This window comes from Vulpes vulpes, chromosome 10 (genome assembly GCF_048418805.1).
Source record: "Vulpes vulpes isolate BD-2025 chromosome 10, VulVul3, whole genome shotgun sequence".
Lineage (NCBI taxonomy): Eukaryota > Metazoa > Chordata > Mammalia > Carnivora > Canidae > Vulpes > Vulpes vulpes.
In genome coordinates, this window is record NC_132789.1 from 46,726,333 (window position 1) to 46,751,457 (window position 25,125).

Here is a 25,125-nt window from a genome sequence, read left to right on the forward strand (position 1 = left end):
AGAAAAAATTTCAAGACAAACTATTAGTGTTCATATATGAGATGATAGTCATGAGACAAGAACAGAGTGCTGTAAAAAGTAATAATCAGAAAATTATAAAGTGTTTTTAGAAATGAAAATACGATATACCCCTTGTGCTCCTCTCCTCCAAAATGTAGAAGAGTTGGAAGATAGAGGTGAGGAAATCACTCAAGAAAGAAAATAAAGGTAGAAAATATAAAGATAAGATAAATGGAGAATCAGTGTAGGAGACATTAAGTTCAATTAATAGGAACTGAAGAAAAAGAACAGAGAAAATGAAAGGGAGAAAATGATAGAAGACATAATAATACAAGAAAAAATTACCAGAAGTGGGGGGACTTGAGTTAGAGATAAAAGAACCAACTGAATACCCAGAAAAATTCATGAAGATATATCTGCTCCCAGAGCTCATCATTTAGAAATTACAGAACACTGAGGGGAGCCTGGGTGGTTCAGTTAGTTAAGTGTCAGACTCTTGGTCTTGTCAGGCTCAGGTCATGATCTTAGGGTTGTGAGATCGAGCCCTGCATCTGGCTCTGCATTCAGTGGGGAGTCTGCTTGAGAGTCTTTCTCCCTTTGCATCTCCCCCCCCACTTGTATGCGTGCTCACTCTCTGAGATAAATAAATCTTTAAAAAAGAGAAATTACAGAACACTGAGAGAATATCCTAAAAGTTTCCATAAAGAAGACAACAATTCAGTAAAAAAGATGAAAAGAATGGCTTGATTTTCTCAGTACTAACACTAGAAACTAGAAATCATCGAAACAATACCTGTTGCATTCTGAGTGAATGATTCCTTCCTTCCTTCCTTCCTTCCTTCCTTCATTCCTTCCTCCCTCCCTCCCTCCCTTTTCCCTTTTCCCTTTTCCCTTTTCCCTTTCCCTTTCCTTCTCTCTTTTCTTTCTTTTATTTATTTATGAGAGAGAGACACAGAGAGGCAGAGACACAGGCAGAGGGAGAAGCAGGCTCCATGCAGGGAGCCTGATGTGGGACTTGATTCCAGTACCCTGGGATCATGCCCTAAGCCGAAGGCAGACACTCAACCACTGAGCCACCTAGGTGCCCCCAAAAGTAGTATTTTTTAAAAGATTTTATTTATTTCTTAGAGAGAGTGTGTGTGTGTACAAGCAGGGGGAAGGCAGAGAGGAAGAAGCAGACTACCTGCTGAGCAGGGAATCTTGGGGCTCTATCACAGGAACCCAAGATCACAGAGCTGAAGTCAGACGCTTAACTGACTTGAGTCACCCAGGGGCCCCTAAAAGTAATATTTTAAGCTTGGTGGTTTATTGCTAGTATTTCAGTGTTAAAAATAACCAACTGCAAATGATAGATTACATAATTATAAAGTCACATTTAGTGACTTTATAAAGTGTTTAATAACATATTCACTTAGAATTTATTTATTAAGCACATACCATGCATTGTAATTCAGTCTCAAGAGTCCTAGTTTATGTGGCTTCCTTTTGGTTAGCAAGCTTTTTTCCTGTAGGAGAGTATTATTGACAGATGCTCTCTCTCTCTCTTTTGTAAAATTAAGATAACATTGACATACAATTTTATATAAATTCATGTGTACATCATAATGATTTGATATTTGTATATATTGTGGAATTATTACTATAATAAGTAACTACTGTACAAATGCTGTGTTTTTATAGAGATTGAGTGGTCCCTGGTAATTTTCTATAACTTGTAAGATGATCAGAACCAGTACAACATCAGCATCACTGTGTTTCAAGGATTTGTGTAGAATTGTAGCATTTAGTTGGAATAGACTCTAAAGATATCCTAGTTTAGCCACTCATTTTATAGTTTACAAATCTGTGACTCAGAGAGGGTCACTGTCTCTTTGTTGAGGGTCATTTAGTAGTTGGGTGGGTCTCAGTGGTTGGAGGCATTAGCTGAAATTGGTTCATTATGTAATTTTTTTAGGGGGGGGATCTTAAAGATTTTTTGTTCATTTGAGAGAGAAAGAGTGAGTGAGAGCATAAGCAGGGGGGAAGGCTAAGAGGAAGAAGCAGACTCCTTGCTGAGGAGGGAGCCCAACATGGGGCTCTTACTCAGGACCTCAGGTCATGACCTGAGTCCAAGGCAGATGCTTAACTGACTGAGCCACCCAGGCGCCCCTATTTTTTTTTTTTTTTTTAAGTAGTACAAACTTCCAATGGCTTTCTGTAATCATGCCTTACAGTAGTTGCCCTCTCTGTCCTTTGGAAGGGTTACTTGAGAAGTAATTATTGTTGTGATTAGTTTTTCTGTTCTCGTGCAACAGTTGTTTTCTGGTATACTTTCTTACCTAGTGTAGGCCTACAACTTTTTAAGTCTCAGACTCTAGAAGAGTGTGATACCTGATAGTCTGTGGCAAATAAGCAAACTTCTGATAGCTCTGTGGTTTTTCATGAACAAGTATTGTGCTGCTGTTGCTTTGCGTAATTGTAACTTAAATGCACACAGAGACCCATTTAGCTTGAAATCAGACTGTACCTGCACATAGTAGCTAATGTAGAATGTGTGCAATATTATGCAGAGTTTGTAGAAATCCATGCCTGTTCTCTGGAACCCCACATGAATATTTCATTCCCAAATTATAACCACCTGTAGAAATCAGAGCCCCATATCCACCCATGCTACTTAGGTTCTTCTCTTCTCTTCTCTTCTCTTCTCTTCTCTTCTCTTCTCTTCTCTTCTCTTCTCTTTCTCTCTCTCTCTCTCTCTCTCTCTCTCTCTCTCTCTCTCTTGATTTTATTTATTTGACAGAGAGCAAGAGAGCACAAGCAGGGGGAGTGATGGAAAGGGAGAAGCAGGCTACTTGCTGAGCAGGGAGCCCCATGCTGGGCTTAATCCCAGGACCTTGGGACCACTGTCGGAGCTAAAGGCAGACACTTAACCAACTAAGCTATCCAGGCGCCCCTTAGATCCTCTTTCTGAGTGTGCCCACACTCCTCCTTCCTTTGAGTGTGTACCTTGACTTTGCAGTAAAGCTTCCTCTGTTATACTTTTTTCGGACTTGTCCTTGAATTCGTCCTTATGGTAAAGTCAAGAACCTGGTGCCAACTGCTGGTTTAGGTCTCAGGGCCTGAGAACTCCCTAAGTCTCTAGTAGTCAGTAGGCATTGTTAGGATTCAAGGAAGGAAGACCTGATTAGAGCAAGAAGTAGAAAGTGGACTGATGTTTTATAATATAAAAATGAAATGGGATATATTCTAAATACTATTGTTTCCTGTATTCAAACAACTTTTTAAAGAAATTCATTAAACATTCTTTTTATTTTCTTGATAATTCCTTATATAAGGTTAGAATCTCATTTAACTCTCATTTACTACATTCTAAAAATGTAACCAGGAACTAGAACATGAGTCCAACATTTTTATTTGACTCAGCCAGTTTTACTGAGTGCACTGGGAAGTGGTGAACCTTACTCAAAACCTTACCTCCTCAGAGAGGACTTTATTTCTAGGAATTACAACATTTTTGGGGAAAATTTGTACTATTGATAGCTTAAAAATAGCAATTTTGCTATATATAAGTACTATATATATATATTTTTTTTAAAGTGGCCTCCTTGCCCAATGTGAGGCTTGAACTTCTGACCCTGAGATCAGTAGTTCTATGTTCTAAGGATTGAGCCTGCTAGGGACCCCACCATGCTTTTTTTTTTTTTTTCTTTTGAAGTAACAGGATATCCTGCCACAGTTTCTACAAGAATTTAGATATAGTTGTATGTTTATCAACTATTTTGACAATTATGTGAAACACCTTATAAAGAATATTGAAAGCAGAATGTGTAAATTAAATGAATTAAAATATCCAAAAACCAGGAACAGTAACATTTTTTTATAGCTAAAAATGGTACAGCTTTTTATTAGAAAATAAAGTTAGCCATAAAAGATAGCAATCGTGAAAATATAAGATGGTTTTGGGTTAATTTCTTTTTTTTTGGCTTAAATTTTAATTGTAACTTAAAATTACGTTAAAAAACGTAAAATAATTTAGAAAGAAGAACATAATCAGTTTTCTTTTTTAATTAAAGAGAGAATATCAATCTTATTTAAGTAATCTCTACACCCCATGTGGGGCTTGAACTCATGAGTCATATGTTCCTCTGATTGAGCCAAGCAGGTGCCCCTAGATTGGACTGCTTGTGTTTTCTTTGTTCTATTTCCTTTTATATTCATTGTGGTACATCAGTTGCTAGTTTTATTTCCCTTTCAGTTGAAATTGTTATTGAGTAATGTAAAACAAATTTAACTTCTAAAATTCTCATATTGCCATAATTATATTAGAACATTTTTTTTTTTTTAAGATTTTATTTATTCATGAGAGAGACAGAGAGAGAGAGAGAGAGACAGAGACACAGGCAGAGGGAGAAACAGGCTCCATGCAGGGAGCCCAACATGGGACTTGATCCCAGGTCTCCAGGATCAGGCCCTGGGCTGAAGGCGGCGCTAAACCACTGAGTCACCCAGGCTGCCCATATTAGAACTTTCTTTATGACCATTTGGGTTATTTACCAAGTGGATTTTAACTCCTCATATGGTTATCAGAGTTTTTAAGTTTGTACAATCTCTTAAGTTTTGAGAACAAATTTTGAGAGTCTCACCAATTTTTTAAAAATGGCTTTTACATTTTAAATAACACATTTTGTTTTGTTTCAACCCAATAGTTTGTTTGCCTAATCTGGACTTGAAGCAATTCATCTGCTGGAAATCTGCCATTTTACAGTGCCACAATTGGAAAGAAGCAGGTTTTCAAATAATGGAAGACTCTAAGGCCTCAAAAAATGAAAATCATGAACCAAAGAAGAATGCTTGGGCTATATCTAATCAAACTTTGAAAACTAGAAATGATAAATCCATAAAAGAAATTGGGACCAGCTCTCCAAATAAGAATAGTAGCAAAAAAAATAAGCAAAATGATATTTGTATAGAAAAAACAGAAGCTAAATCATGTAAAGTAAATGCTGCCAACGTAGCAATCCCTAAAGATTTAGGATTAGTCCTTCGAGATCAAAGTCATTGCAAAACAAAAAAATCACCTAATTCACCGGTGAAAGCGGAAAAGATACCTGTTTCACAGGCAAAAGCAGAAAAATCACCAAAGTCCCCTAATTCACCAGTGAAAACAGAAAAGACACCCAGCTCACAGGCAACAGCAACAGAAAAGGCACTTAGTTCACAGAGGAAAACAGAAAAAGTACCCAGTTCTCAGATGAAATCAGAAAAGGTCCTTGGTTCACCAGTAGAACCAGAGAAGGTGCCCAGTTTACTGTCGAAGGAGAACATGAGACGGACAGAATTACAGCAAATTGGGAAAAAAATTCCAAGCTCTTTTACTTCTCTGGACAAAGTGAATATTGATGTTGTAGAGGGAGGAAAATCTGTTTTAGAAAACTCACCACTATCTCAGAAGCAACAAGCATGTGCGGATAATACTGGTGATTCTGATGATAGTGCTTCAGGAATTGAAGACATAGCAGATGATTTGAGTAAGTACAAATTAGATTATCCCACAGGTTACATTTTTGGAGAGATTTTCTGATATTAATGTTCTTTAGATAATCCTTAATGTGATTTTTACTACTTTAATTGCAAAAAGGACATTAATAATATGGCTTTTTTAAGCCAGAAAAAGAACCTTTTTATTTATTACAGTAGGTTAAAAGCCTGTGCAAATAGAAATTAGGGGCTCCTGTAGTCTGTATGTACATGTGTACACACACACACACACACACACTTTTTAAGTGTTCCTGGTAATATGTGGCTTATTCATTCAACAAACATGCATATATTGAGTTCCTTTTATATACCAAGCATATGTTTACAAGGGAAAATAAAAAAATACAGCACCAGACCTGAAGGATACTTCTAGTTAGATGGGAGTGATACACATAAATAAAGTGGTAATTTAGTTCAGTGCTAAAAACTTAAAGAGTTGAGTGAGTGTGTGATCTGATTGAGGGATTTAGACTTTGGGTTGAGAAAATGCAGGACATAAATGTGAGAATGAGAGTATGATTGAGATTAAGTATGACTGAAACAGAATTAGGGGTGAAAGTGGCAAATGATGCAGCTGAAAAGACACACAATAATTGGAAAAAGAAGGATCTTTTTGGATGTGATAGACAGTTTGGACTTTATTATGAGTGTTTTGAGAAGCCATTGAAGAGTTTTAAGCAAGTTAGTGCTATGATCAGATATACATATTTTTATACATATGTAAGTATATGTACATATATCATGTATATACATATATAAATGTTTATAAGTATATATAGAAGAAATATGTATATACGTACTTTTAATAGTTTCAGCTGTAGTGCAGAAAATTCTTTTTTTTTTTTTAAATTTTTATTTATTTATGATAGTCACAGAGAGAGAGAGAGAGAGAGAGAGAGAGAGGCAGAGACACAGGCAGAGAGAGAAGCAAGCTCCATGCACCGGGAGCCCGACGTGGGATTTGATCACGGGTCTCCAGGATCGCGCCCTGGGCCAAAGGCAGACGCCAGACCGCTGCGCCACCCAGGGATCCCCAAATTCTTTTTTTTTAAATTTTTTTTTATTGCAGTTCAATTTGCCAACATTTAGCATAACACCCAGTGCTCATCCCGTCAAGGCCCCCCTCAGGGCCCATCACTCAGTCACCCCAACCCCCCACCCGCCTCCCTTTCCACTACCCCTTGTTTGTTTCCCAGAGTTAGGTGTCTCTCATGTTTTGTCACCCTTACTGATGTTTTCACTCATTTTCTCTCCTTTCCCTTTATTCCCTTTCACTAATTTTATATTCACCAATGTAGTGCAGCAAATTCTTTGACAGGAAACAGATTGGTTAGGACACTTGGGATTTACTTGAGGCTTTTTGGTATGAAGTTTATTTTCTTTTGGGATTTTGATCTTAGCTTTAATTGCTTATAAAGGTCTATGTCTTTTGAGTACTTTTTTTTTTTCCAAGATTTTATTTATTTATTCATGAGAGACACACACAGAGAGAGAGAGATGTAGAGACACAGGCAGAGGGAGAAGCAGGCTTCCATTGTGGAACCTGATGTGCAGGACTTGATCCCAGGACCCTGGGGATCATGACCTGAGCTAAAGGCAGGCGCTCAACCACTGAGCCACCCAGGTGCCCCTTAATTGCATTTTCAACATAACAGCCAGAGTGTCCTGTTAAAATTATTCAGATCATGTTACTACTTTTCAAAATGTTTCTGTAGTTTCCCCTACATTAAGATACCAATTAATGTCCTTGCAGTAAACAGTAAGGCTCTATGTGATCTGTGCCACTGTCCCACTTGCCTGCTTTCATTCATCTACTTCTTTCTTTCTCCCTCTCTGTCCCAAGTACGTGATTTCTTTGCATTTCCTCAAATACGAAGGATGGCTTTCACTTTTACTTTTTCCTCTGCCTGGAACATTCATCCCCAAGATGTCCATATGGCTTGCTCTCTTACCCTTCTTCACCTTCTCAGTGAGGTTTTGCTGGATCCTTTATCTAAAATTTATAATTCTTTTTGCTGGTTTAATTTTTCTCCATTGTCTTTATCACTGTCATATTTAAAATTTTTCTTACTTTGAAAAATTTTTGTTATTAATTTTTAAAGATTTAGCACATGTGTGTGCACACACATGAGGAGGAGGTGGAGAGAGAATCTCAAGCAGGTTCTTTGTTGAGCAGGGAACCCAGTGTGTGGCTTTATCTCACAATCTCGAGATCATAACCTGAGTCCAAACCAGGAGTTGGTCTCCAACTGACTGCACCACCTGGGGCACTGCTGTTATTAATTTTTTAAGTATATTCCACACCCAGTGTGGAGCCCAATGCAGGGCTTAAACTCAGGATCCTGAGATCAAGACCTGAACTGGGATCAGGAGTTGGACACTCAAGTGACTGAGCCATCCAGGTGCCCCTATCTTTTTATATAATAGCTTTATTGAGATATAATTCACATGCCAAAATTTCTCACTTAAAAGCATACAGTTTAGGGCACCTGCCTGGGTGGCTTAGTTGGATAAGTGCCTCTTGATTTCTGCTCAGATCATCATGTCAGGGTCTTGAGATCTAACTCTGCTTTGGGCTCCTTGCTCAGCATGGAGTCTGCTTAGGATTCTCTTCCTCTCCTGCACATCCCCCCCCCGCCTCCCCCACCCCCGCCCCCTCCTCTTCCCTATTTGCCTGCATGTACTCTCAAAGAAAAAAAGAGTAGAAACATAATTTGGTGGTTTTTAGTACCATATTCATAAAGTTGTATAGATTTTGTCACTGTCTACTACCTGAAAATTTTCATTTCTGCAAAAGTAACTATACCCATTAGAGTCACTACTCAGGGGCCACCTGAGTGGCTCAGTTGATTGAGGCTCTAACACTTGAGTTTGGGTTAGATTGTGATCTCAGGGTTGTGAGATCAGCCCTGCATTGGGCTCCACGCTAGGTGTGGAACCTGCTAAAATGAACGAAAATATCAGTGAGGGTGACAAAACATGAGAGACACCTAACTCTGGGAAACGAACAAGGGGTAGTGGAAAGGGAGGTGAGTGGGGGGTTGGGTGACTTGGTGATGAGCACTGATGGGGGGCAGTTGGCAGGATGAGCACTGGATGTTATGCCAAATGTTGGCAAATTGAACTCCAATAAAAAAAAAATAAAAAGATTAGAAAAATAAATCCTTGATAATGCTTTCACTGGGAGGGAAAAAAAAAAAGATTCTCTCTCTCCTTCTCCCTTTCCCCCACTAAAAAAAGAAGTCACTAATCTACTTTCTGTCTCTGTAGATTTGCCTGTTTTATGTAAACGGAATCATACAATATGTGGCCTTTTGTGTTTGGCTTTTTTCACTTAGCACAATAGGTTTTTTGGTTTTTGTTTTGTTTTTATTTGAGAAAGAGAGGGAGAGAGAGAGCATGTGTGTCTTTAAACAGGGGAAGGGGCATGGGGGAGGGACAGGGAGAGAATCCTAAGCTGACTAGGTGCTGAGCTCAGAGCCCAAAGTGGAACCCTATTCCTCAACCCTGAGATCATGACCTGAGCCCAAACCAAGAGTCAGATGGATGTCCAACCGACTGAGCAACCGGACCCTCCCCACCCCCACCCCCCCTTTTTAGAGAAGGAGGACGACAGAGAGGGGTAGAGGGAGAAGGAGAGAGAAAATCTTAAGCAGGCTCTGTGCCCACGGTGGAGCTTGATATAGGGGCTTGATCTTGTGACCCTGAGATCATGACCTTAACCAAAATCAAGAGTCGGATGCTTAACTGACTGAGCCACGTAGGCACCCCTGCACAGTGCTTTCAAAATTCATCCATGTACCTTACTCCTTTTTATTGCTGAATTCCATTGTATGGATATATCACATTTTATTTATCCTTTTATCCGTTGATAGATATTTGAATTGTTTCTATCCTTTTCTTATGAATAATGCTGCTATGAATTTTTTTTTTTTTTAAGTTTATGTGTGTATGTATGTTTTCACTTCTTGATAACATGTTTTGGGGTGGAATTGCTGAATCATACGGGAATTACTATCTTAACCATTTTAGAGTTTATAATTCAGTGGCATTAAGTACATTTATAGTGTTTTACAACTATCACCACTATCTCATTGCAGAATTTTTTCATCACCCCAAAAGGAAACCTGGTACCCATTAAGATTCAGTCCCCTTGGGGCACCTGAGTGGTTCAGTTGGTTAAATGTCCAACTTTTTTTGGAAAAGATTTTATCTATTTATTCATGAGAGACACAGAGAAAAAGCAAAGACATAGGCAGAGGGAGAAGCAGGCTCCCTGTGGGGATCCCGATGCAGGACTCAATCCCAGGACCCTGGGGTCACGCCCTGAGCCAAAGGCTGACTCTCAACCACTGACCTACTAGGCGTCCCTGGCATCGAACTTTTGGTCTCAGCTCAGGTCTTGAAAAAAAAAAAAAAGATTCACTCCCATTTTCCCTCCCTCCATCATCCTCTGACAACCACTAATTACACTTTCTGGTTTTATATATTTACCTATTCTTGGTATCTCCTAGAAATAGAATTATGTAATATATGATTTTTTTTCATGTCTGGCTTCCTTATTAAGCATCATGTTTTCAAGGTTCATTTGTGTTATAGTATATATATACATCAGTACTTCTTTTTAAGGCTGATGGTATAGACTGAATTGGTCCCCTTAAAAAATACATATGTTGAAGCCTTAACTCCTAGTGTGATTTTATTTGGAGATAAGAGGTTTTAGGAGATAATTAAGATTAAATGAGGTCATAAGGGTGGGGTCCTAATCCAATAGGATTGAAATAAGAGGGAGAGATCTGTCTCTTTGTATGCACTAACTAAGGAATGGCCTCATGAGGACACAGCAAGAAAGCAACTGTCTACAATTCACAGAAAGCTCTAATCAGAACCAACCCTGCTGGCACCCTGATTTTGGACTTTTCCTGCCTCTAGAACTGTGAGAAAATAAATTCCTGTTGTTTAAGCCACCTAGACTATGGTATTTTATTATGGCTACCTGGGCTAAGACAGTTGAATTACATTCTGCTATATGGATATGCCACATTCTGTTTATTTATCAGTGATTGGATGTTTGGTTTGGGTCTTTTCCACCTTTGTTGTAAATAGTGTTGCTATGAACACTTATGTATGGGTTTTTGAATACCTATTTTCAACTCTTGTGAGAGTTAGTATCTCATGGGACTAAAGTTCTATGGAAAAAAAAGTTGGGAAATTCTTCCTAATGTTATTTTATATTGATATTGATTTCAGAAAATTAAATAATTTTGTTTTTCTGTCTTTTAAAGAAAGATACATAGCTTTCTATAATTATATTGGCAGAAATGACAGTTTTACAGGAATTGATGTTAGTTGCCTTGTTATGCTGGGTGAATTGTACATATAAAAAAGAGAAGAGGGGGCAGCCCGGGTGGCGCAGTGGTTTAGCGCCACCTGCAGCCCTGGGCGTGATCCTGGAGACCCTGGATCGTGTCCCACATCAGGCTCCCTGCATGGAGGCTGCTTCTCCCTCTGCATGTGTGTCTGCCTCTCTCTCTGTCTCTATGAATAAATAAATAAAAATCTTAAAAAAAAAAAAAAAGAAAAAGGGTTAGAATATTTTCTGTTTTTTTGTTTGTTTTTAGAATATTGTTTTCTTGCTACTATCCTTTTTCATGAAATGTAGAAATAAAACTAGGGTTTTACCTTTTTTTAATATTTCCATCATAAAATGGCTACTAAGAAACTAAATTATTTTTCCAAATACTAGGACATCATTGCAAATTGCTCATTGTGCATCAGTGTTTACCTGACAGTAATTCTGATCTTTGAGTCCTTCTTATAACATCTTTACCTAAGAGTTTGCCATATGGGGATCCCTGGGTGGCGCAGCGGTTTGGCGCCTGCCTTTGGCCCAGGGTGCGATCCTGGAGACCCGGGATCGAATCCCACATCAGGCTCCCGGAGCATGGAGCCTGCTTCTCCCTCCGCCTGTGTCTCTGCCTCTCTCTCTCTCTCTGTGACTATCATAAATAAATAAATAAAAAAAAAAAAAAAAAAAGAGTTTGCCATATGATTCCAGAGACTTCTGTGCCCTTGTGGTAGAAAACGCATCATTTCCAGAGGCATACCATTTCTTCTTTGCGTGAAAAATTAGTGCTATCAAAAGATAGAATAGACTGTCATGGTTCTTGTACATTGCATGTAGTTAGTTGGCTTTTGAAGGTAGAGTGGATAGATCTTTTGGTTGTCTATGAGCATTTACTTTAAGCAGTGTTTTTAGATACATCCACATTAATTTATTTGTTCAACACTTCGATTGTATCATCTCCGGCCTATGTATTAAAATCTGAAAATGAAAAGTTAAATAAAACGTAGTCATTACCATCAAGGAATCCATCATCTAAGGTAGAAGATAGATATATGAATACAAATTACAGTAATATGCAAATGTGAGATAATAGCAAGTGCTATGAGACTGCAGTTGTATAGTTGAACAACAGTTTTTGAACTGCACAGGTTCACTTATGTGGATTTTTTTTTTTTAAGATTTTATTTAGGTGGCACTAAACCCCTGAGCCACCAGGGCTGCCCTGTGTGTGAATTTTTTAAGTTTTAAAAAATTTTAAAAAGGGCAATAGGGTAAGAAAATAAAAATTTTTTAAATTATTATTTTTTTAAGTAATCTCTATACCCAAAGTGGGGCTTGAACTTAAAACCCTGAGATCAGGAGTCACATGGTCTACTGACTGAGCCAGCCAGAAACCCCTGGTTTTCTTTTTAAAATAAATACATTATGTTACTGTAAATGTATTTTCTCTTATGATTTCCTTTTTTGTGGGGGGAAGGAACAGAGAAAACAAGACAGACCCTTAAGCAGGCTCCATACTCAACACAGAGCCCAATGCAAGACCTGATCTCCTAAGATCATGATCTGAACTGAGATCAAGAGTTGGGCACTTGGGAACCCTGGGTGGCGCAGCGGTTTGGCGCCTGCCTTTGGCCCAGGGCGCGATCCTGGAGAGCCCGGATCGAATCCCGCGTCGGGCTCCCGGTGCATGGAGCCTGCTTCTCCCTCTCCCTCTGCCTATGTCTCTGCTTCTCTCTCTCTCTCTCTCTCTCTGTGTGTGACTATCATAAATAAATAAAAATTTACAAAAAAAGAATTATTAAAAAAAAAAAAGAGTTGGGCACTTAACTGACTGAGCCACCCAGACAGCCCCTTAATAATTTTCTTGATAGGAATTTTTTTCTAGCTTACTTTATTGTAAGAATACAATATATATATAATTATATATATAATTATATAATTATACACATAATGCATATGTAATTATATATATAATGTACAAAATATGTGTCGACTTGTTTATGTTACTATTAAGGCTATTTGTCAACAATAGGCTATTAATAGTTAAGATTTTGGGCAGTAAAAAGTTATATGCAGATTTTGACATCCTAAGCCTTAATATTACTCATGTGTCAGCTGTATAAAAAATATCAGACTGTCTTTGAAATGGTTTTAGCCTAAACTGAATTTTGCAGGACAGGTAAACATTACTAGTTGAAGTGAGGATAGTCTTAATAATGGAAGGAACAACATATATAAAAGGCATTGAAACTTGAAGTAGCATTGATCCATTCCAGCACATTTGGTATGAATGAAGTTAAAAGTGTTATGGCAGGATGTTGTAGTTATTCTGTTTACTGCCTTCATGAAGGAAAGGATGGCATATAATATGCTAGAGAGTTTAAACTTTATCTTGAACTCTTTGAAAGCTTTTTAAGTATGTTAAGCAAGAGACTAACATAATTCAGTTTGCATTGAAAAAAATTACACTGATAGTGGAGCCTACCGTATGCCAGTCCCATAATGCTAGGTGCTGGAAATGAAAAGATGGTAGCACACAGTCTATGCCTTGAAAAAGATTGCAATCTAGTTAGGCAGAGAAGCAAAGAGAAAATATTGATGTGGTAGAGGTATTCTGAGTTCTTTGAAAGCAAAGAGAGAGGAGCTTGGTGTGGGTTTGTGGTCTAAAGATATATGTTCTTTTAGCTGCTAGTGTATATAGTGATGAAGTCATTAAAGTGATTTTAGTGACCAGCCTTTGAGACTTAAAATAACTTTTTATCACACTTCAGAATTCAGAGATTTTACAACATGGTTTTGTTAACCTTGTGTAATCAGCCTTAGTCGTATTTGTCTCTCTTGATAGATTGGAAGAACAAGCAAGATAGGCATTTGACCCATGAAATAGATTTTTCTTTGTGAATTTTGGTACCATGTATATCTCATACTTGTATTTTACATAAGTATTCCAACTTGTACAGCTAAGGAAAGTGTAAGGCAAGAATATTTTTCCTGTATATGCATAAATTATTTTCCATTAAAATTTTTTAAATTTATCACTTCTGATGGTAACTGATTGCTTCCTTTTCTAGGTAAAATGAAGAATGATGACTCTAATAAAGAAAACTCTTCAGAGATGGACTATTTAGAAAATGCTACTGTGATAGATGAATCTGCATTGACACCTGAGCAGAGGCTAGGCTTGAAACAAGCAGAAGAACGCTTAGAAAGAGATCACATCTTTCGACTTGAAAAAGTATACTATGTCATTTTAGTTACTTGGTTGAATATGCATGTTTCATAACTTTTCTTTGCCAAGTACAGCTCTTTTTCTTTAATTACTAAGGCAGAGATAGCATTTGTTTTTCCTTGCTTCCCTCTTTCCTTCCTTCTCTCTTCCTTTCTTCTCTCCCTTTGTTTAGCAAATCCTTATGTCTGTGAGTCTGATCTCATTGATTCATTCCAGGGATCAACAAACTATGGCCTACCCTCTTATTTTTGCCTTTTTGTTTATGTGCTTTGTGTTTTTAAAATTGTGTAAAATAAGTGTAGTGCTTGGTTTTTGTAAGCAAAATTGTATTGATACATAGCCATGCCCATTTGTTTACCTGCTGTCTATGACTGCTTTCATGCTACCATGGCAGAGTTGAATTGAGTGAGTAGTTATTTGCTCCAGAGAGCATATAGCTTGCAAAGCATAAAATATTTGCTGTTTACCAAAGCATAAGAGATTTATCAAAATATTACTCTGTCCCTTGATAGAAGAAATTTGCTGACGTCTGATTTATCCACTCATCAAAACATAAATGAGTGCTTGTTATGTTCTAAGTACTACACTGGGATATATTGATGAAAATGGCAATTGGTGAATCAGAAGTGAACAGTCCATTTGGAGTGACAAATAAATTAGCAAATATTATATGATATACTACACTCACTTTTCTCCTTGGTTTTTGTCCACTACTTTCCTCTTTTGTCTTCCCCATTTACTGAATATCTCTTATGTATTCAGAATTGTTCTAGCCATTAGTATCTTGTTCCTGAGTCCTAATTAATTTCTTAGCTTAGAAGTACATATTTGTAGCCTTAATAAAAGCACTGCTAGGTATTGAAGGAAATAATCATAAATCAATCTGTTCACAAAAAGAAATTTGGGATATTTGTGAGTATGTATATAAGGAAATAGGTCATCATTCTTGACAAATAAATGAAAGAAAGAAATGGTATAATTTTATAGAGTTTAGGAAAATGAGATGGTATCTAGATTGAAGAAGGCAATCCTGAGTTATTAATAGAACTTTTGACAGAATAGTCATCTTGTGAAAATAGAAAGGAATATCAAAAGGTAGAGGCCCATAATAAGGAAGAGAATTTAGGTTGTATAGCTAGTCTCCCAAGGTCCGAGTTAGAAGAAAGTCTTTTTTGCAGTTTACTGTTTTACTTATTAGTTCTCTCATTCCTCACTTTCTCTTCCCCGAGTCTGGAATTAGTAGCTATTCTGGATCTGTGTATTGTTAAGATAAATATTGAGTGCTATTCATGTGCCATGATCTAGTGATAAGAAGTTGAATTGGGAATGTGTGGCATTTTTAAAAACATGATACTGCTTTTCTAGGAGTTTACTAATTAGAGAAAAACATGTAAGCAAATAATAGTAATAAGAAAGTATTGTCTGAAATCTTAGACAAAAGAGTGACCAACTTGAGTTGGGATATAGAGGCATCAGTTTGGAGAATGCTTTATAAGGAGGTGACATTGGAACTGAATCTGAAGGTGTAGGAGTTTACTAGGTGAATTGGGGAAGGCTGGTGCAGGTGAATTATACAGCATGTATAAGGGAAATGTGAAAAATGTGTTTTAAGAATAAGTAGGGGACTGGATGGGTTAGAATACAAAGCACAAAAGATCAGTTCTTCGGAGATGAAAGATATTGGAATGGAATGGATATTTGATGGTGGTAGGAAAGAATGGCTTGGTGTAAAAGAAAAGTTTGGAAGCATGGAAAATACTTTTTTATTTGAATTTAAGCAGCAATGATATAAAATGAGTGTGCCAATCCTAGCATAGATGTCTATAATCTCTTTTCTTTCTGTCACTTTGTTTCCCAGTCCTCTAAAACCTCTATTTTCAGTTTAGTGTACTCTTTTTTTTTTTTTTTTTTAAGATTTTGTTTATTTATTCATGAGAGACACACAGAGAGAGGCAGGGACACAGGCAGAGGGAGAAGCAGGCTCCCTGCGAGGAGCCCATTGCAGGACTTGATCCCAGGACACTGGGATCACGCTCTGAGCCAAAGGCAGATGCTCAACCACTGAGCCACCCAGGCATCCCAGTTTAGTGTACTCTAACATTTTTTCTCTACCAACTTTAGATATTCATTAAGAATATTCTTAACTATTTGCTTTTGATTTTATCAGGTCCTTTTGTTCATAGATAGTGTATCCATAGATTATCTGATTGATAAATAGAGATGTAGCTTTTAAACTATACCAAAGAATCTAAGAATCTAAGCTATTAGATTAGAAGGATAAATTTCCCTATAGTTAGTGTTAAATATTGTTTAGGAAATACTTAGAATTTCCATGCCCAGCAATCTATTCTAGCTGGTCTGCAGAAACTTTAAAAAAGTTATTAGTGTGTGTGTGTTTAAGGGTAAAATAAAATATAACCATGATGAAGGAATTTTAAAGCATTTGTTTATGCATTTTTCATGTGTCTCTTCTGTGAAACTAGAAGCTTCATGATGTCGTGAGAACATTTTTGTTCTTTGCTATTGTGCTTAATATAGTACCTTGGATGTAGTAGTTGGTTAATAATTAGAGGTGGTTTGCTTAGTGGTTAAGTTTATAGGTTTTGGAGTCACTGGGTCTACCTCTGCCACTTAAGTGGTTGGATAACAGAAAAGTTCTTTAATCTCTTTAATTAAACTTCAGTAACCTCATCATTAAAATGTTGCTAAAAATTTAACACCTAGCTCATTGACTGTTATGAGGATTAAATACGTTAATACAAGTAAAAGTTGGAATGCCTGGGTGGCTCAGCGGTTGAGCATCTGCCTTTGGCTCAAGGCATGTTCCCAGAGACCAAGATTGAGTTTCACGTCGGGCTTCCTATATGGAGCCTGCTTCTCCTTTTGCCTGTGTCTGTGCCCTGCCCCCCTCTCTCTGTCTCTCATGAATAATAAGTAAATCTTGAAAAAAATAAAAAATACAAGTAAAAGTTCTTTGTATAGTGTTTTTAAGCACTAAAGATCAGCTACTTATAGAATTGAGTTATTTTACCACATAGAACAATTTTTATTACTCATTTTAAGGTTATATAGAAGCAGTTTTTGGTGTTAGAGATTTATCCAAAGTCAATTGAGATGTCATTTCAAGCCTTCTGACTCCCCATTCATGTTAAAATACACTTCTTACCAAAAGAATCTGGACAAGTCCTTATCTGCCAATATTTTACAATTAAAAAACTTATATGAGTGATTTCCTGACTCCCTTTTTTTTTCCTGACTCCCTTTATAATCTCATCAATATTTATGACTTTTAGTGTTCTGTATTTATGTGTTCATAAATAAAAAAAATACATTTAAAGAACATAAAGGATTGACCTATGTGGGAATTGGGAAGAGACATTCCAAGTAGAAATAAATGTTAATGCTAAGACTCTAAGGTAGGAATATGCTAATATGTCTTGAGAAACTGCAAAAAACCTAGTATATGACTAGCTCCGAGTGGTAATGAGGGCCATGTCACAGGACCCCTTAAGAGGACTCTGGTTTTTATTCCAAGTATGAGAGGAAGACAGTGAAGGTTTTCGGTAGAGAATTAAGATTTAATCCATATTTTAAAGGGATTACTTACCTTCCTAATTCTTTTAAGAATAGAAGCAGGAAGAGCTTATTGCCATTATGGTGTACTACATTGATCTTGAAAATAAATTATGTTGGCTTGGTTCAAGAAGAGTGGTGAAAGTGACAAGGGTCTTAGCATTAACATTTACTTCTACTTGGAATTTATCAGTAAAGTCTTAAGTGATCCTTTTTAATTTTCTTTTTTTTTTAAGATATATTTATTCATGAGAGACACAGAGAGGCAGGCAGAGACATAGGCAGAAAAGCAGGCTCCCGTGTGGAGCCTGATGCGGGGCTCGATCCCAGGACCCCAGGATCACGACCTGAGCCAAAGGCAGATGCTCAACCACTGAGCCACACAGGCATCTCTGATGATCCTTTTTTAAAAAGTAGTTGACTCCCCTGCATCATATTCCTATTTATTTGTGCATTTGTTTACTTATTACATGTCTCTGTATAGTAGATTGTAAATTATGATGACGGATTTTGATTTGTTTTGTTTATGCTATATGTTCCTTAGTTCCTAGACAAATGTTTGACATACAGTATGAGCTCAGAAAATATTTAGAGAATTAAGTACTAGTTGTGGCTAGAAATTAAGAGATAGGAGTTTCTGCAAGGACTTAATTCATTCTTTAATAAGGACAGATTTGAAAATTTTTTGGTTTGTTTTTTTTAAGTTTTTATTTAAATTCCAGTTAGTTAATATACAGTGTAATAGGGGATCCCTGGGTGGCGCAGCGGTTTGGTGCCTACCTTTGGCCCAGGGCGCGATCCTGGAGACCCGGGATCGAGTCCCACGTCGGGCTCCCGGTTCATGGAGCCTGCTTCTCCCTCTGCCTGTGTCTCTGCCTCTCTCTCTCTCTCCATGTGACTATCATAAAAAAAAAAAAAAAAAAAAAAATATACAGTGTAATATTAGTTTCACACGTGCAATACAGTGATTCAACACTTCTGTACACTACCAGGTACTCATCACAAGTGCCTTCCTTGATCCCCATCACCTATTTAACCCATCCCTGATGGTTACCCATCCCCCTCCTTACCTTGTGTTTGTTCTCTTGACAAACTTGGTTTTTTGGTTTACTACTCTTTCTTTCTTCCCCCGCTTTGCTCATTTATTTGTTTCTTAAGTTCCACACAGGACTGAAACCGTATGATATTGGTCTTTCTCTGACTAACCTATTTCGCTTAGCATAATACTCTAGGTCCATTCATGTCATTGCAAATAGTGAAAGAATTTTTACACTACAAATTGAAATGACTGGATTGAACTGAGTTTTCTTTTTTGCTTGTTGTCTCAGACAAATTATTTAATTTTTGAGATTTAATTGCTTTGCCAGTAGATTGGGGAAATTATTACAAGGTTTTAAGATTAATACATACTTTATAAATGATGGCTATAATTATTTTTAGTCTATGGTAGGACTGTTGCTAAATTTGGGGCAGGTTTCCATTTAAAGAAAATCATATTATGAAGTTAGAGAATCCTTTTGTCAGGAGTTGCAGCGTACTGAAGGTCACTCTGAAATAAAAATTTAAGCATTGCTGTAATTTCAGAAATTGCAGTATAAGGCACTAGAAATAATGTTTTAAAATTCAGTGTATATTTATTTTTTGTAATTTTTCATTTTCTAACCATATCAGTAGAGTTGGCTTTGGATTCAGATATACATAAATTTAAATTCAGCATCTCCTACTTACATACCATATCCTTGTGAAAGTTACAGGCTGTATGAGCTTTTCTTTTCACATCTAGAGAATGAAGATAATATCAAGCTAATTGGATTATTAAAGGTATTAAAATGACAAATTATATGTGAAGCACCTACCATAGTGCCTAGCACATAATAGGCACTTCGGAATTACTAAGTTTTTTTTTTATTATTATTTCAAGAATAGATTTATAAAGTATGACTAAAGTACTATGATAATTTTTATGTGTCTGAGTTATTCCCTTTAGAATAGTTACCTCAAGAGATTACCCATTTATTCCCATGAGATTGCAATTGGAGTGTTTCAGAACTCAGCTTTTGGAATTTTCTTCCACATTTGTAATTCATTCTTTAGAAATCTATTTGAGGGTGGATTTTATTATTTATAGTAATTAAAAAGACAAAGTTTGAAAATAGTTTTTGGGAGAGCATTGGAATAAGATTAATAAGACTACCTTTCTTATCCTACATTAGATTCTAAAGACTATATTAGTAAAGTATCAAACATTTAGCATCATCATGATGTTGTTTGAAATGAGAATATGATCTCCTATGATGACTATTTTGAAAAGGACAAGTATCTTTTGAGTATATAAGTGCTGGTTTATTAAAAATTTATTCCTTTAATGCTTATTTTTCTTATATTTGTGTAATTATAAAATTCATATATATGGTCAAATATTTACTTCTCTGTTTTCTGAAAAAATACATTTTTTAATGTTTCAGCGCTCACCAGAATATACCAATTGCCGGTATCTATGCAAACTTTGCTTAATTCACATTGAAAACATCCAGGGAGCTCATAAACATATAAAGGAGAAACGACATAAGAAAAATATTTTGGTGAGTTCTTTTTACAAAATATTTTATTCATGTTTTGAATGATAAAACTATATCATTTATTTGTAAAACTAAAAATGGGGTATTTGTCCCATCTTACATTAGTAACTGAAGTGATAGCATTAAAAGCTGTGATTGCCCTTCTTATCTTAGGTAGTCAGGAGGGGAACCTTTTCAGAGACCAGTCTGTTCATACTAAAGTGTGTTGATACTTAAATTTAAAATTGGCAGATAGGGGCACCTGGCCAGCTCAGTTGGTAGAACATGTGATTCTTGATCTCTTGGTTGTAAGTTCGAGTCCCATGTTGGTGTAGAAGTAACTTAAAAATAAAATCTTAATTAAAAAAGAAAAAAAAATTGTCAGGCCCCTACCCTCGGTGGCTCAGTTGGTTAAATGTCTGGTTAAATGTCTGCTTTCGGATCGGGTCATGATCTTGGGGTCCTGGGATTGAGCCCTGTGTTGGGCTCTCTTCTCAATGAGGAGTCTACTTCTCCCTACTTCTCCCTCTGCCCCAGCTCCCCTATTCATGCTCACATGCTCTCTCTCTCTCTCTCTCTCTCTCAAATATTAAATAAAATCTTAAAAAAAAAAAAACCCCTGCCAAATGCAATCAGTCCAGTTGATATTTGTTGAGTTTTTATGTGCTAGGTCTAGGCAGTGTTGAATAAGATGGTTGTGGTTCCTACCCTCAGAGTTTCTAAAGTATTGGTGAAGGTATGCACTGAAAAAGAATTTAAGTATAATGAGTTTTATTAAAGGGAGAAATGTGGTGCTAAGGAAGTGTACAAGGATATTTTAATTAGTCTGCAACAGGGATAGTTTCTCTGAGAAAGTGACATTTGAATGGGTAGTTCGAAAGGCTGAAAGGGGTAATTTAAAACGCACAATGAGGGCACCTGGGTGGCTCAGTTGGTTGAGTATCTGACTCTTTGTTTTGGCTCAGTTCATGATCTCATGGATCATGGGATTGAGCCTGAGTCAACTCTGTGCTCAGCAGGGAGTCTGCTTGAAATTCTCTCCCTCTGCCCTTTACCCTGCTTGTGCATGTGCATAGGTACACTCTTTCACAACAAACAGATAGATTTAAAAAAAAAAAAAAAGGCAAAAAGGTAAAAGATGACATGGCATATGAGGAACTGAAAGAGTCTAGCATGATGGGCACAGAGAGATAGGAGGAAATGATGTGAGATGAAGCTAGAGAAATCCATACCATGTAGGGCCTTATAATCTTTAGACTTTGGGAATTCATAATTTTTTGGTTATTTTTATTAGAAAATTTCATAGACATAGATATGAATGATTTTTTAAAATAAATTATTAGTATTTTAGCTATTTGTTTTTTTTTCAAAGTGGTAATATATTTTAAAGATTTATTTGAGAGGGAGTGCATGTGTGTGCACAAGTGGGGGGGGCAGAGGGAGAGGGAGAGAGAATCCCAAGCAGACTCCATGCTGAGTTCAGAGCTTGATCCCATGACCCTGAGATCACAGCCTGAGCTGAAACTAAGAGTTAGATGCTCAACCGACTTTGCCACCTAGGCCCCTCTCAAAGTGGTAATATTAATGCTATATAATCTCCTACTTGTGTCTAAGTCTCTGCTTGTATATTTTCTCTGAGAAATACTCTTTTACCTGACCTTTCCAACAATTCTGGATTAGGTATTCCTTCTCTGCTTGCAGAGCAGCTTGATCAGAAAACCTGATATACTGTATTGTGTGTGTCTGCTTTCTCTTCTCTTTTATACGTCGATATTCCATAGGACAGGTTTCATTTCTTATTTATTTTTGTTTCTGTATTGCTTAGGACAGTGTCTGACACACAGTAGGTGCTTAGTATGTCTTTCTTGAAAAAAATGCATTGAAAATCAGGAACTCAGAAGGAAAAGAAATTCAAATTTTATCAGTGTTATCACTTCGATTTAATTAGAGTTTCAGAAGACTTAATAGAACAAAGACAAAGTTGGTGGTAGCTTATGAGATAATAACTGAGAAATTTCAAGAAATGTTGAGTGATGCTAATCATTAATTCTAGGAAGCTCAGGGAATTCTAAATAAGAAACTTAAAAGAAAGCCGATAGACATTATATATACTATAAGGTGATTTTAGAATATTCAAAAAAAAAAAAAAAAAGCCCAAACCCTTAGAAACAGCTGTATTGGACTTCTGCTTTTGTTGACGTTGTAATAATAAGGACTAGATTTACCTTACTTTTAAATAAACCAAAGGAAAAAAACAATGGTTTTCAGGCAATGAAGGACAGGCAGTGAATGGAAAGCAAATAAGATGAGCCCAATGATTACTCCAGTTTGAGTTTCCATACTGCATTATAGGAAGGGGAGCCTCATAAACTCCCAGAGTTGAGGAGATGAACTTGAGTTCAGGGAATCCAGGGTGGCTAGAGTTTGTTGGACATAACAACAAAAAAGAGAAAGCTATAGAAAGAAATCCATAGATATAAAGACAGTTCTCTGACAGTATTCAGCACAGTACTGATTGGTACATACATGTGAGACAGCTGCCTAAAGCCAGGGAAAGAATCATCTGAAGGAATTAGAGTAGTGCTTGATGCTTACATAGTGCTGAGAATAGTACCTTCTCACTATCCAGACTGGAAAACCTCATACTTCATGGGCATTGGGTAGTCAGAAAGATCTTATTTCAGGAGTGGAGAATATATAGAAATTAAATGCAGTCTCATCCCAACTAAAGAATTTTTGAAGGCAAGACCCAACAGGACAGCTTCCAGTGTTTTAATGTTGTTACAGAACAAAGCTTGAGAATATTTATAGAAATACAGAATACACAGTTAATTTTGATGTATGGTGTAAAATAATAAGGGTCCATTTTGCTTATGGGTATCCAGTTTTCCTAGCACCATTTGTGGGAAAGGCAGTGCATTTGCCATTGAATGGTCTTGAGACCTTTATTAAAAATCATTTAACCATATATACGAGGGTCTAATTCTGGGCTTTGTGTTTTATTCTCTTGGCCTATACATCTGTCTTTATGCCAGTACCGTAATGTCTCTTTATAGTAAGTTTCAAAATCAGGAAATGTGAATTTCTGGCTGTGTTGTTCTTTTTCAAGATTGTTTTGGTTATTTTGGGTCCCTTGAGATTCTGTGTGAACTTTCGGATCAATTCCTATTTGTGCAAAGAAAAATTAAAGGGGTTTTGATGGAATTGCATTGAATCTGTAGATTGCTTTGAGTAGTATTGATGTCTTAACAATTTTAAGCCTGCCAATCCATGAACATGGGATATCTTTCTATTTGTTCATGTCTTCTTTCATTTGTTTAAGCAGTATTTTGTTGTTTTTAGTATACAAGTCATTCATCTCTTTGGCTAAGTTAATTTCTAAGTATTATTTTTGAGGTTATTTAATTGGAATTATTTTAATTTCCTTTTCAGATTATTGTTAGTGTATAGAAATGCAACATTTTTGTGTATTGATTTGTATCCTGCTACTTTATTGAATTTGTTTATTAGTTCCAACAGGTTTTTTTGTGGTATCTTTAGAGTTTTTTTACATATTAGATAACGATTAATGAATAGAGTTAATTTTATTTCTTCCTGTCCAAGTTAGTTGCTTTTTATTTCTTTTTCTGGCTGGCACTCTTAATAAATATGTTAAATAGAAATGATGAAAATGGGCATTCTTACCTAGTTACTGATGTTAGAGAAAAAGGTTTCAGTCTTTAACCACTGAGTACAATGTTAGCTGTGGGTTTTTCAAATAGGTCTTTATTATGTTGAGGTAGTTTCTTTTAATTTTTAGTTTGGTAAGTGTTTTGTTTTGTTTTTACCACAAGAGGGTGTTGAATTTTATCAAATGCTTTCTTTGCATTGATCAAGATGATCATTTTTTTTCTTTCATTTTGTTAAGGTGGTGATCACATCGATTGTTATATGTTGAACCATTTTTGCATTCCAGGAATACATTGCACTTGTGATGGCATATAATCTATTTAATATTTTACTACACCTGGTTTGCTAATTTTGTTTTGAGTTTCTATTGAAATTTTTAAAATAGGAAACTAACAATATTTGGCTTCTAGTTAACATTTCAGCCTTATCACCTTCCAGTCACCCCTTAGCTAATAACTCTTTAGCCACATTGATCTCTTCGATTAACATTAAGTTCTTTCTTGCCTCCAAGTCTTTGCATTTAATGTTTTTTGTATTCTCTGTATCTGGAATACTCTTCCCCCAGAAATTTAAATGCCTCTCTCCTTTAGTTTTAGAATTCTGCTAAACATTACTTATTTAGAGGGACCTTCTTTGTCTACTCTATTCTACAATAAAAACCCCTGCCCATCAATCTGTAGTCTTTTACCCTATTTGATTTTCTTCATAGCTTTACCTGATGTGATAGTGTACATTTATTTATCTGTTGTCTATTTTCTGTAACTAGAATGAAGTTACATAGGGCAGGGACTTCATTGATCATCCTCATGATAGTATGGATGAGGATGATCAATGATAGGAGGATATCAATGAGACTGTTGGATAGAATAGTATCCTTAAGGGAAATAGGATAGGCTTATTAATAGAATAGATAGAGGGCAGCCACGGTGGCTCAGCGGTTTAGCGCCACCTTCAGCCCAGGACGTGATCCTGGAGACCAGGGGTCGAGTCCCACGTCGGGCACCCTGCATGAAGCCTGTTTCCCCTTCTACCTATGTCTTTGCCTCTCCCCCCCCCCCCCCCGTGTCTCATGAATAAATAAATAAAATCTTTTAAAAAAATTAGCATAGATAGAGGAGTATGTTCATTGATTGTCTTTTATCTTTTTATTTCCATGAAAATCTAGCAATATAATTCAGAGCATTTTTTGGTATTTCTGCATATATAAAATAGTTGTGTTGCATGTTAATCTT

The 25,125-nt window shown here is 36.5% G+C and overlaps 1 protein-coding gene across 15 annotated transcripts in view; it reads left to right on the forward strand.

Annotated features, from left to right (window-relative positions):
* TUT4 (terminal uridylyl transferase 4) overlaps positions 1-25,125 on the forward strand; it is a 113,862-nt gene that overhangs the window by 25,319 nt on the left and 63,418 nt on the right. For all 15 annotated transcript variants that reach the window (XM_072723948.1, XM_072723944.1, XM_072723953.1 and 12 more), the window contains exons 2-4: positions 4,686-5,507; positions 13,936-14,099; positions 20,132-20,248. In XM_072723948.1, coding sequence (XP_072580049.1) covers positions 4,778-5,507; positions 13,936-14,099; positions 20,132-20,248 — 1,011 coding nt within the window. In that variant the 5' untranslated portion in view covers positions 4,686-4,777. The remainder of the gene's footprint in view (positions 1-4,685; positions 5,508-13,935; positions 14,100-20,131; positions 20,249-25,125) is intronic.